The 12561-nt window shown below is 32.5% G+C and overlaps 4 protein-coding genes across 4 annotated transcripts; 3 read left to right on the top strand and 1 right to left on the bottom strand.

Annotated features, from left to right (window-relative positions):
* On the top strand, nucleotides 1-855 carry LOC128961703 (cytochrome P450 4C1-like; the record flags this gene model as incomplete). The annotated part of the gene is given in 5 exon segments (XM_054307963.1): nucleotides 1-130; nucleotides 133-233; nucleotides 328-457; nucleotides 533-644; nucleotides 646-855. Coding segments are annotated over 5 exon segments (651 nt in total), but the record flags the coding sequence as incomplete, so codon positions are not given.
* Nucleotides 856-1950: 1095 nt separating this feature from the next.
* Nucleotides 1951-5866, top strand: LOC128961885 (calpain-D-like). The gene is made up of 4 exons (XM_054308193.1): nucleotides 1951-5082; nucleotides 5164-5309; nucleotides 5386-5564; nucleotides 5643-5866. Exons 1-4 carry the CDS (start codon nucleotides 2031-2033, stop codon nucleotides 5818-5820), a joined length of 3555 nt encoding a protein of 1184 aa, XP_054164168.1. The 5' UTR covers nucleotides 1951-2030; the 3' UTR covers nucleotides 5821-5866.
* A 156-nt stretch (nucleotides 5867-6022) lies between these two features.
* LOC128961966 (protein SDA1 homolog) lies at nucleotides 6023-8669 on the bottom strand. The gene is made up of 5 exons (XM_054308309.1): nucleotides 8428-8669; nucleotides 8138-8341; nucleotides 7865-8047; nucleotides 7634-7792; nucleotides 6023-7560 (listed from the first exon to the last, which is right to left on the bottom strand). The coding sequence occupies exons 1-5, from the start codon at nucleotides 8518-8520 to the stop codon at nucleotides 6094-6096; spliced, it is 2106 nt and encodes a 701-aa protein (XP_054164284.1). The 5' UTR covers nucleotides 8521-8669; the 3' UTR covers nucleotides 6023-6093.
* A 798-nt stretch (nucleotides 8670-9467) lies between these two features.
* LOC128961967 (medium-chain specific acyl-CoA dehydrogenase, mitochondrial-like) lies at nucleotides 9468-11134 on the top strand. The gene has a single exon (XM_054308310.1). The coding sequence runs from the start codon at nucleotides 9686-9688 to the stop codon at nucleotides 10967-10969; it is 1284 nt and encodes a 427-aa protein (XP_054164285.1). The 5' UTR covers nucleotides 9468-9685; the 3' UTR covers nucleotides 10970-11134.
* The last annotated feature ends 1427 nt before the right edge of the window (nucleotides 11135-12561 follow it).

Genomic DNA, 12561 nt, shown 5'->3' with positions numbered 1-12561 from the left:
AAATCTCATATAACAAAATTTCTAAGTGATTGGTTGGGTGATAGCATAGGGCTTTCTACCGGTGCTAAATGGAAAGGTAGACGCAAACTGTTGACACCAGCATTTCATTTCAAAATATTAGATGATTTCATACACTGATCAATGAACAGATAAACATATTTGTAGACAAAATAAGAAATATCTCATCAATTGAGAGACAATATATTGATATCAGAGAACTGATAGCGCTGTTAGTATAAGATATTATTTGCGGTAAACATAATCAATCAATAATAAAAAATACTTAATTAAGACAATTACTTTAAAGAAACTGCAATGGGTATACAGATGGGCGCACAGTTAGGCAAAAATAAAACATACGTTTCAGCTATTCATGATTTGGTGGAAATATTTATGAAACGTGTAGTTTCGCCTCGGATTTGGTCGGACACTGTGTTTTATTGTACATCAATTGGCCGTAAATTTAGGCGATCTTCAAAACTCTTAATTTTAATCTTAATATTCTTAATAACTGTAATTTGTTTATAATTAGAAAGTATAGAACAGATAGTAAGTAGTGATAAAAACAACTACTTTTTAACTAATAAAAAGAAATGGATGGCATTTATGGATCCATTACTCGAATATCATATCAAAGACAGTAAAGTTGTCAGTAGAGGACATACGTGAAGAAGTGGACGCATTTATGTTTGACATAAGACATGCTTACAGTTATGTGCCCTTCAGTGTCGGTCCGCGCGGTTGTCTCGGAAAGCGGTTCGCATTAATTGAACAAATGATTGTTTTGTCAAAACTTTTTTTATTCAATCAATTGAACCGTTAGATAGTATTCAGACATCCGCTGAAATAGTGAATCGCGAAAAAAGTCCGCTTAATATTATATTTATTTCAAAATCTAAAAATTTATAATAAAATTCTTTTTATAGATATATAAATTTTATATATTTAAAAAACTAATTAATTAAAAAATAATAATAATATTTTGTAGTAATACATAAATTTAATGTTTATCAATACAAATATATTATATATATATTATGTTTTAATATTTTATTAGAACAATAGTTATTATTGTATTGTTAATAATTAAGTGAACACTAAAATGTCAAAATGTAAAACCAATATATATAAATCATATATATATAAATAATTTTGATGAAAATAATGTACTGTAGTATAAATAATATGTTTAAATACCTTCCCTGATATTTACATTATTGTATTAATAATTAAATATTTATAGGTTTATTGTTAATAAATTATTGACTGCGTATATAATATATTATTAAATTAGATAAATGAGTGACAGTATGACTATAATATAGTAAATGATATTTTGTTAAACATAAAGAAATAACACAATAAAAGTTTGAATCAAATTATTTGCTGTCAATTAACTGTCATTTATAGCCAAAATCAAAGTCAAATAATATTTGTTATGTAAAAATTCATACAAAAAATTACATATTTATATATATTTAGTAATAATAATAATAATATATTTATCATCTCTTTATACAAATAGCTATGAAAATTTCACTTAAAATCTTACATGGTCACATTTTAAATGTTATATTTTTCTAATTTAAGATATAGTATATATATATAGTTGGCTTAACAATATATTAATTAGTTATTAAATTATTTTTTAAAATTATTATAAATACTAGATGAAACATTAAAATTTACTAAAATTATATTTTAATTTATATTACTACAAAAAATATCTCAAATTACCAACATACATTTACAAAATATTCTAATCTTCATAATGTATAGAAAAAATAAAAATATTTGAAATATAATCCCTTTTTAGACATAGTATTACAATAGTTTTATTCATTGATAGTTCACTTAATAAAAGTATAAAAATATCATAGATTTTTATTTGCAATTCTTATAATAGAATTATTGTACAAAAAAAATTGATTGCAGTGATGGTTGTTATGGAAACCTGTATTTGTTATTATATTTTGTATACATTTTAATAATAATAACAATAAATATGTGTTAATAATAGCATCACTAATATGATCGCCAATCGATTGACTGATAGTCCAGTTGTGGCCAACAATGAAGTAAACTTCTTGGAGAAAACGTTTGTCAAATGTATCGGTAAGAAGAACCAGAAGTGGTTGTGTCCGGTCTGTGGTTTCACAAACATATCCGCCTGTTCTGAATGTGTTCACTGCCATCAAAACAAAGGTCAACCAAACAGTCAATTGAGACCTCAGTCTCAGCCAACGGTTCCAATCGATGACCTCAAGTGGAAGTGCCATAACTGCCAGTTCTCTAATCTTGTCAATCGTTTCCAGTGTACAGTCTGTAGCCATTTAAGACTCGACGACAATCTGTTAACTAATTTTCAAAACTATTACAACAATCAAACAAATAAATCAATTATCAATTCAAACATCTCATCGATTGTTTCGCCGACACATTTGACTGTAAATCGCTTTAATAAGAGTTCAAATGTCGACACAAAGTCACAGAAGTGGTCGTGTTTTAAGTGCCACTTCTTAAACATTCCCTCTTCAGTCACTTGTATTATATGCGAAAATTATCGCCAATTCATTCCACAGATAATCGACAAGAAAGTGAATGCATTGATGCACCAGAAGAATGCCATCAATTCTAGAGAAGCAAAATTCAAGGAACGTCTTAAAAGGCACGGATCAGATGGTGGTTCATCCACTGGAACCGATCAAAGCGATTGCTGCCAAACAAGTGTCGACGACAGTGTTCATCAACAACAAGTAGTGGACAATACACCGGCACGTGTCAAACGAAGTACTTCATTCAATGAAGTGTCGTTTGCATTGATTGGAATACAAAAGAATAAATTTTTCAAACAACAGCAAAACCAAAGATTACGAAAAGAAAATTCTGCCGGAAGTTCGGGAACCGACTCCACTGAATCACCGACACATGCGAGCAGCAGCTCAGCCACAATGACTGACCAGCAAATCATTGATCTCACACAAGACGATGACATTTCCGACGAAACGGCATTCTGGTTATGTCTTCAGTGTTCATATGCATACAATAGACATGAATCGGCCATTTGTGATATGTGTGACACTAGAAGTAACGACAATTGCAATACCAATGCTTCCGACGCTCAACAAAGTGTTTTAAATAATAATAATAATGACAATAATAATGTTAATTTGATTGATTGTGTAAATAATAATAAAATTAATAGCAATAGTCAGCAATTAATCTCAAAGAACAAAACAATGTTAACAAATGGTTGGACGTGTATTAAGTGTACATTAATTAATTCATTTGATGACAATCATTGTACGGCTTGTGGCGGATCTAAACTCAACAGTACTACTGATAAAAGTTTTGTAACACTTAAACCAAATGAAAGTTGGGTTTGCAATCGATGTACTTTAAGAAATTCAATGGATTCCACTAATTGTTCCGTTTGTAACCACAAAAGACCTGATCTCAGGAATAGTTCGATAGAGATAATTGAAGACAAAAGTGACGATGAAATCCAAATAGTGAGCCGCAGACCGACATCCTCTGCCCGTCGTGACCTAACCCGCAATAAATCTCAGTGGGAATGCAGTGCCTGTACTTATTTGAATCCTAGTTCCCGATACGGTTGCGAAATATGTCAACAATCACGCAGTGTATTGACATTGAGACCCGATTCGGCACATTTGAACACTAATTCTCATTCATCACAATATGATTCAAATACTAGTACTCTATATCACGGCGAGAGTGAGCTCATGGAAACTTTGCGCCGAATTGAAGAGAATGAGGCCCGCAATCGATTGGAACATATCGTCCACTTTTGTCGCAAAAGTAAAATAAATTTTGTCGACGACTCATTCCCACCACTGCCTAAATCTCTTTATTATAATACCGATGACATGACAGCAAATAATCATCACGTGACTCAATGGATAAGACCTGTTGACATCAGAAGTGATGCCAATCCAAATGTCAAATGGGCTGTATTTCGGACACCGATGCCGTCAGATATATCTCAGGGAATACTCGGCAACTGTTGGTTTTTAAGTGCATTGGCTGTCCTCGCGGAACGACCTGAATTAGTCAAGAGAGTTATGGTTACCCGAGAGGTATGTCCTGAGGGTGCATATCAAGTGAGACTATGTAAAGACGGCAAATGGACGACTGTGTTGGTCGATGACTTACTTCCCTGTGATTCACGAGGATATCTAGTCTACTCTCAGGCCAAACGAAAACAATTGTGGGTTCCGTTAATAGAGAAAGCGTTAGCAAAACTGCACGGATGTTATGAAGCACTAGTTTCTGGTCGCGCTATTGAAGGCCTGTCAACACTTACCGGTGCTCCGTGTGAGTCAATTCCACTTCAATCAGCCAATCCATTATCGAATGATGATGGCATTGATGAAGACTTGATATGGGCTCAACTTTTAAGCTCAAGGACAGCCCGCTTTTTAATGGGCGCCTCTTGTGGCGGCGGAAATATGCAGGTCAATGATAGCGAATATCATGCAGTTGGTCTCCGTCCTCGACACGCATACTCCGTACTGGATGTCCAGGACATTGATGGGCTACGATTGGTTAGATTGCGCAACCCGTGGGGCCATTACTCATGGAAAGGTGACTGGTCAGACTCGTCACCATTGTGGACACCAGAACTTAGGGAACAGCTAATACCTCACGGCGCCAGTGAAGGTGTCTTCTGGATGTCATTCAATGATGTACTTAAATATTTTGACTGTATTGACATTTGCAAAGTCAGGTCCGATTGGAATGAGATTAGACTTCAGGGTGTTCTGCCCTCCAATGCCTGTGATGTAGAAAACTTGGCAATTGTCGAGTTCACTGTAGTCGAGCCCACGGAACTGGAGTTCAGTTTGTTTCAAGAAGGACAGAGAAGTGCTGAACGATCACAACGAAGTCAACTTGATTTATGTGTTGTCATCTTTAAAAGTGCTAATCCATCGACCGGAGACGTCGGCAAACTTATTAAGCATAGTAAACGACAGGTCAGGGGTTTTGTCGGCTGTCATGTTATGTTTGAACCGGGAGTTTATGTTATAATTTGTTTGGCATTCAATCATTGGCAGACAAGTGAGTCAAATCAGACAATAATTGTCTTAAACTTATGTATCAATAGATTGATCTATTTTTTGATATATTTTTTTAAAAAAGGTATAGAAAGTGTTGAACAATATCCAAGATTTTTGTTGGCAATGCATAGCTCTAAACGCTTGTTGGTTGAAACAGTGTCACCGCAAGTATTTTTATTAGCCGATGCTATCATAAATTTGACACTTTCTAAAGGACAACGACATGAGGTAAGATATTTTGCATATTTTTAATAGTGTTTTATTTAATAATAATATTAATGGAGGATTTATTTCAATAACTTAGGGCAGGGAAGGTATGACAGCTTACTATCTGACCAAAGGTTGGGCCGGTTTAGTCGTAGTTGTTGAGAATCGATTCCCCGATCGCTGTATTCAAGTGATATGCGACTGTTCCGATAGTATTAATGTTGTTTCAACCAGAGGTATATTGAAGACTGTCGATAGTATTCCACCGCTTCATCGGTTAGTTTGTTATTTCATTGTATTTTTCATATTTGATGCATCAATTAATTATAATTTTTACTTTTAAAAAATTAATAGACAAGTGATAATAGTATTAACACAATTGGAGGGCAGCGGAGGCTTCTCTATATCACATCGACTCACACATCGTGTCTCATACACCAGTGGTCTTCATGATTGGGGACCCGTTGGCACCAATCACGTGCCCAGTATTGACCAGAAAGTGTTTGGTCTACACTCTCCCCGTCCCTTATAATCAGTAAACTCTACTTATAGTTTAATATATTGTATATTATTATTACCGGTATATTTACGTTTACTTTTTGCTGTATTTATATAATATGTATTATATTTACACTTAAATTATAGTACTGTATATTTATTAAAAAATCATTGTTAGCCTTAAAATTCTCAACACTTTTACTCAATTTTACTTATACTTTCATTTGCAAAATATTATATTTACAAAAAATATATAAATAAATTATAAATATATCTAATGTATAGTACTGTATATTATACACACAATTTATTTGCATTTTTTAAGTAAACGATTTTTCAAAGCCACTTGTTTTTCTTTAAATGATTTTTTCTTTGTGGTCTTAATCTTGTGTTTAATCATTTGAAAGTTTTTATTTCTCAGGTTTTCTTTCTTGTTTTTACTTGAAAATGGATTGGATTTACCCTTTTTAGCGCCAAACTTATCCCTTCCCTCCCGTCCCTCGCGAACTGACTCTAATCGCATTTCTTTGTCTGCTCTGCTTTTCTTATAAAGTCTTTCGATGGCATTCAACGGAACAATTTCTTTTGGTTCAAATACTTGTCTCACATCTTGTGGTTCATCAGATTTAGCATTTTTATTAAATTTTCGCGGTTTGGCCGCCGATATCTGTTTCGACAGTTGTATTGCCTTTACTTTTCGAAACTCTTCTTGAGTTAGTATACGCGATGACGATATGAGTGCAGCTTTTTCTTTAGGATCCGATATAGAAGTTTTCATATCTTCTTTAGATTCCTCGTCACCACTTTCATCCTCATCATCTGAATCGCTGACATCTATAAAGCCATCACTATCTTCATCTTCAGAATGATTAACATTAATCCAACCTTCACTATCGTCATCATCATCTTGTGGTTCATCATTATTGTCATCAATATTACTGTCGACCGTTTCATTAAGTGTTTCTACACCATCAATGAAATCACTGGCCACAACTTCTCCGTATTGTTTGGCCTTAATCTGCAAATTGGCTTCAGTTGGTTTGGACCTATCCTTCTTTTTCAACAAATGCGGATTTTTCAATCTAAACAATTGGATCAATGATTTCGCTGCCATCGATACGTTTTTATCTCTGAATGTTTTATATTCAACTAAATCTTGAAGAAGATCCTCAGTCATAACAAGAGGACAACGAGAACATACTTCACGAATAGAGTTGATACCAACGGCCATGACTTCGCTCGAGTTTCTTTCGGTTATAAAATTGTTGGCAATTTGTTTGAGTAGCGGTTCAATAACATCTGGCGGTACGAGTTCATGGGCTGCCTGTGCCGTGTATTGCAATATTTTGGTAACTTCTCGTTGATGTGATTGAATAAATCGTTGGATAAATGGATAAAAATTCAATAAAATCAGTTCATGAATACCAACTAATCGTGAAATTAAGTTCATAAACATTAGTTTAACTTCAAATCTTTCGTTACAAGTCTGCAGAGATTTAAAGAGCCGTTCGGCCATTGTTTGTGGATCATGGATCAGATGAATGGCTGAAAAGTTGAACGAAACTACTTTATCGTTTTTCTTGGCTTTTTTAACAGCTTTCTTAGTTCTGGCCAATAGTTTCTTTCGTTTATTGGATTTCTTATTCACTCTGTTAGCCATTGCAACCTCCAAAGCGTTCGGTTGATTATCATCATCGGAATCGCTATCATCTGAATCCGAGTCTTCCTTAACTTCATCGTTGCCAAGAAAAAATGTTAGTCCAGTAACTAAAATCTTTAAAAAATAAATAAAGAAATTTATTAATTACTATTATATATTATATGAATCAAATAAAATAATGACATACTTTGGTGATCTTCGAGAAACAAGAGCTCGCAATCACATTAACAGTTTTGGCGTCTTTCCAAACATTTTTATTATACAATTCAATCATTATCTCCAACGATATCTTTGCGGCCACTTTGTTGCTGTCCTTAAGCATCGAGAACATGAAGTTTTGTAAAACCTAACGATATTTAATGATATCATAAACAGCTGATCCCAATATTAATGTAAAAATTATAAACAAATACTAAACTGTATTCATCTTTGCATTCTTATGCTTTGAGTTGACATTCTTGATGTCTGTTATAATGTGTTGTTTCAGAAATTGTCGCAAATTTTTATCATTACAGCGAAGTAATTCAAAGAACAGCGAAAGCATGTCTTGAGGAGTGATCAGCGATTTGTTTCGCAAAAGTATTAAAGCGCGACATAATGTCTATTAAAATAAATTTGTAAAAAAAATAAATCAAATATCAATCGCTAAGATATTGGTATTCGACAACTATTTGATGAAATCAGATCATACCATACGGACGTCGGGATTCAGATTTGCCGAAAACAGTTTCAAAGTACTCATCAATTCATTGGGAAATTCAGATAAATCTTTGGGAAAACAGTGGCTGACGTGTGATATAAACATAACCAACTCCTGGAAGTTCTTGTCATTGGCTGATGGATTAAATTGAAACACTTGCAGAAGTGACCGATAGTGATCATATTGTTGGTTAAACTATAAAAACAAATTTAGTTTATTAATTGATCCCATTATCATCTGATGATCAAAACCCGTATTGATTATCATTAAACAAAACAAACCTCATCTTTATATCCGTTGGCATCTCTTTTGATACAATTCTGCAGTTGTGGCAGATTTGTGGGTAACTTATTATTGACCCTTTTGTTAGTCATCTTTGTTGATGTGATCTATTGGCGGCCAATACTTCTTAGTTTTTTTTCAGTGATAATTACATCCAAAAACAATCACAACATGTGTCACATGTATTGCATGTGTTATCCATTTAATAGTGACATCACTTTCATTGTGTAACCAATGATTGGCTTATATTCATAGCAAACGAGCGCTTCGTTTAAATTCATATCAAATAATTATTTTCTCATTTTTTGTTAATTAAATAATAATTATTATTAAATGCTATATATTTAAAATTAACGCATAAATAAAATATTTAACTATTTGTTACACATTTATTAAAAAAAACTAAAATAAACTACTATTTTAAACAATTAAATTAAAATAATTTAACAAACATTATAACTACAGGTATATTAATATTAATCTAATTTTGAAATAATTAAAACTTTGTTTTTTCTTAATATAAAGTGTTATTTTTAATTAAAATATTTGATAAAAATTATCTACTATATATATATATATATTACTAAAGTCTTCTATGTACATTTTCAATGTTTTTTATAATAAAAAATTAAATTTATCAAAATTTAAAACAAAACAAAAATCTGATAAATAATAAAATTAAAAAATCTTTGATTCATTGATCAAAATACACATATATTTGGGTCATATTTTTTTAGATATAAATGTACTGAACTTTGATTTAGTATAAAAACAGGTAATTTATAAATAGTGATATAATTATATTGTATATAAGATTATACTGTATTGTATGTACTCTCATAATGTATTTAATATTGTATACAAAAAGTTGTATTTCAATACAATATAAATGTTTTGCAGACATATAGCCAGCCGTATAGTAATGAAACTGCAAATACTGTAATAATACCAATGAATACATAGATAGCACACAAACCTAGAGTACAAATGAGTGCACAAATCATAGGGAAAAACAGTTTGCGTTAAATACAGTGTTAGACATACAGTACAGTAGTGTTACTGTCATTCAATGTTTTACTGTATTTATTGTATTATTTTAGACTAAAATTTTTAGTTTAATTGATATAATAGTGTCGTCGACTATATCGTCAATAAAGTGCATAATTATTGCAATCAATTGAAATCATTTGATTAATACATTGAAAATAAGCAAAAAATATCTATTTTAAGGACACATTTAACGGATTGAAAAATAAAATGTTGACAAATAAGTTATCAAAAGTGTTGACCCGAGCGGCCAAATGTAGGTTAAACACGGCATCAGTTGTGACTCCGCGCTGTGTGTCGACCGACGGAAGTGCGTCGGCCAATGGTTTCTCCTTTTCATTGACCGAAGATCAGCAACAGATGCTGGATATGGCCAAGAAGTTTACCCGCGAAGAGATCATTCCGAAGGCCAGACATCACGACGAGACCGGCGAATATCCGATTGAAATCATTAAGAAAGCGCACGGTTTGGGTCTTATGACGACCAGTATTCCCGAGAAGTACGGCGGACAGGGTTTGTCACTATTTGATCACTGTTTAGTTGATGAAACAGTTGCCTACGGCTGCACTGGTATTGGGACAGCAATGACGGCCAATGCATTAGGTCAGGCGCCGGTCCTGTTGTTCGGTAATGAAGAGCAAAAGAAAGAGTATTTAGGCCGATGTACTGCCGAACCTGTCATGTGTTGCTACGCTGTGACCGAACCGGGAGCGGGCAGCGATGTGGCCGGAGTCCGAACAAAAGCCGAAAAGAATAAGGACGGAGACTTTATTTTGAACGGACAGAAAATGTGGATCACTAATGCAGGTCATGCCAACTGGATGTTTGTGTTGGCCCGAACTAATCCAGACCCTAAAGCCAAGACCAGCGAAGCATTTACGGGATTTATTGTAGATAGCAGTACACCGGGAGTTATTGTTGGCCGCAAAGAGTGGAATTTGGGTCAGAGATGTTCGGACACGCGGGGCATCACCTTTGAGAATGTGATTGTTCCTAAAGAGAACGTTCTCGGATCAGAAGGCAAAGGTTTTCGCATAGCTATGGGTGCCTTTGATCTGACTCGACCTCCAGTTGCTGCCGGTGCCGTCGGATTAGCACAACGGGCGATGGACGAGGCAACCAAATATGCATTTGAAAGGAAAACGTTTGGTGTGCCGATTGCCGCTCATCAGGCCATTCAGTTTATGTTAGCCGATATGGCTATTGGTATCGAAACGGCCCGTATGGCGTATTTGCGTAGTGCGTGGGAGTTTGACCAGGGTAGAAGGAATACATACTGGGCATCAATTGCCAAATGTTTAGCCGGAGATGTGGCCAACAAGTCTGCTGCCGATGCCGTACAGATCTTTGGCGGCGCCGGCTTTAATAGCGAATATCCCGTCGAAAAGCTGATGAGAGACGCAAAGATTTTCCAGATATATGAGGGAACCGCTCAGATTCAAAGAGTTATCATCGCTAGAGAGCATCTGACTAATGCAAAGTCTAACTTATAGACCATCGATTGCTCTTTAATTTAACATTTTTTAGATCAATTTATACACACGTATTATACTTTTAACATATTTTTTTATACAGTAAAATAACTGTATATGCTATACAATATGTATAGTCAAATGGTTTTATTATTATAAAATTAATTTATAAAATCTAATTAATTAATTCAAATGATCTAAACTCTCATTTATTTTAATTGATTTAAAAAATGTATAATTAATGACTTAGTATAAAAACTAACATGTTCAAATTGACAAACAAAATTAATTGATATATACGAATATACAATCTGTTTATTTAAAAAACAAATGTAAATATTAATTAAAATTTATTGATAACAAATATTTTAATAAACAAATTTAAATATTTTATAATTAAAGAAATTAAATGCGAAATCAAATTTAAAGTACGGCTGTAAACCCGGTTTGAGTTAAAACAAAACGGGAATTACTGTACTATTGACTTACGAGTTAGTAATTTTACAAATATTATTATTTTGATTATTTATAATATTTAATATATGTAAATTATTTAAAAATATATAATAAAATAATAATATTGTAAACACATTATTAGTTTAAGTAATGCCTGTTTATTAAACAGGTTGTTAACACTTGATTCACTACTATTAATAGGTATCGATGTGACAGTGCTATTACTAGTCAATGGTTTATCGCTATTAATAATAGATGTTTTTTGTGACTTTCTCTCGGAAATTGAATGAAGTTTTGGCGACAATATTGTTGGTTGCAGTGATTTATTAGTCGACTGTCCCGTTAGTATATATGTGTCACCATTACATGGTATATATTTTCGACATATGGGATCAGTTATTTCGTTGGTTATCAATGAATTGCACAATTCGATAGATATGTTATACATTTGGCACTGTATGGCCACTACTTGGTTGGTATTGAACCTGTTATGCCATACATAGTTGTCGGCAACTTTACATATGTCTGCACTCTATTAAATAATTTGTTTAAGTCATACAATATATATAAAAAACAATTTAATTTTATATTAATAGAGAGTATATATATATTATATAACTTATATTCCTACCACTCTATGATGAAGACACGCGTGCTCTACACGCGTACAACAGTTGATTAAATCAATATTGTTTGACATACCAGACCATCGATCAATTGAACACCGTTTGACTTTCGCCTGTATAGTCATAGCAGTGTCACTACACATTACATTTAAATTATCATTATTATCCGACACAATTATACCCACTTTTAATGTATATAATATTAATGTAATTAAAACTGAATTTTTATTTGATAATATCAACATTTTAATATTTTATTTTAATATACTATATATAAATATAGTATAGTTAAATTCAATTAACTATTTAATATTTTAAACTAGATTTATATTTACTGGTGATATCAATTTAAAATATTAAACATTGCAAAAAATAATGAGTTTATTGTATTATATATATATATATAATTAATTAAATACAATATAAATTATATTAAATAAATATTATACATATTTAACACTTTCCTCTTAAAATTCAATGTAAATTATAATTTTAATAAATAAAAAATATCAAACGATATAAATTAAATGA

The sequence above is a fragment of the Oppia nitens genome, unplaced genomic scaffold (genome assembly GCF_028296485.1).
Source record: "Oppia nitens isolate AA-2021 unplaced genomic scaffold, nextdenovo-longstitch-racon4-pilon3 scaffold5_pilon_pilon_pilon, whole genome shotgun sequence".
NCBI classification, from domain to species: domain Eukaryota; kingdom Metazoa; phylum Arthropoda; class Arachnida; order Sarcoptiformes; family Oppiidae; genus Oppia; species Oppia nitens.
The sequence above is the reverse complement of the archived record's forward strand: the minus strand, read 5'-3'. Positions and strand labels throughout refer to the sequence as shown.

Excerpts from the sequence above, each read along its gene's own strand:
- LOC128961885 (XM_054308193.1), top strand. The coding sequence starts at position 2,031 with ATGATCGCCAATCGATTGACTGATAGTCCAGTTGTGGCCAACAATGAA. Across the intron at positions 5,083-5,163 it reads ATTCAATCATTGGCAGACAA|GTATAGAAAGTGTTGAACAA; the intron begins GTGAGTCAAATC and ends TTTTTAAAAAAG. Across the intron at positions 5,310-5,385 it reads CTAAAGGACAACGACATGAG|GGCAGGGAAGGTATGACAGC; the intron begins GTAAGATATTTT and ends TCAATAACTTAG.
- LOC128961967 (XM_054308310.1), top strand. The coding sequence starts at position 9,686 with ATGTTGACAAATAAGTTATCAAAAGTGTTGACCCGAGCGGCCAAATGT.
- LOC128961966 (XM_054308309.1), bottom strand. The coding sequence starts at position 8,520 with ATGACTAACAAAAGGGTCAATAATAAGTTACCCACAAATCTGCCACAA. Across the intron at positions 8,342-8,427 it reads CCAACGGATATAAAGATGAG|TTTAACCAACAATATGATCA; the intron begins GTTTGTTTTGTT and ends TTGTTTTTATAG. Across the intron at positions 7,793-7,864 it reads AGAATGCAAAGATGAATACA|GTTTTACAAAACTTCATGTT; the intron begins GTTTAGTATTTG and ends AAATATCGTTAG.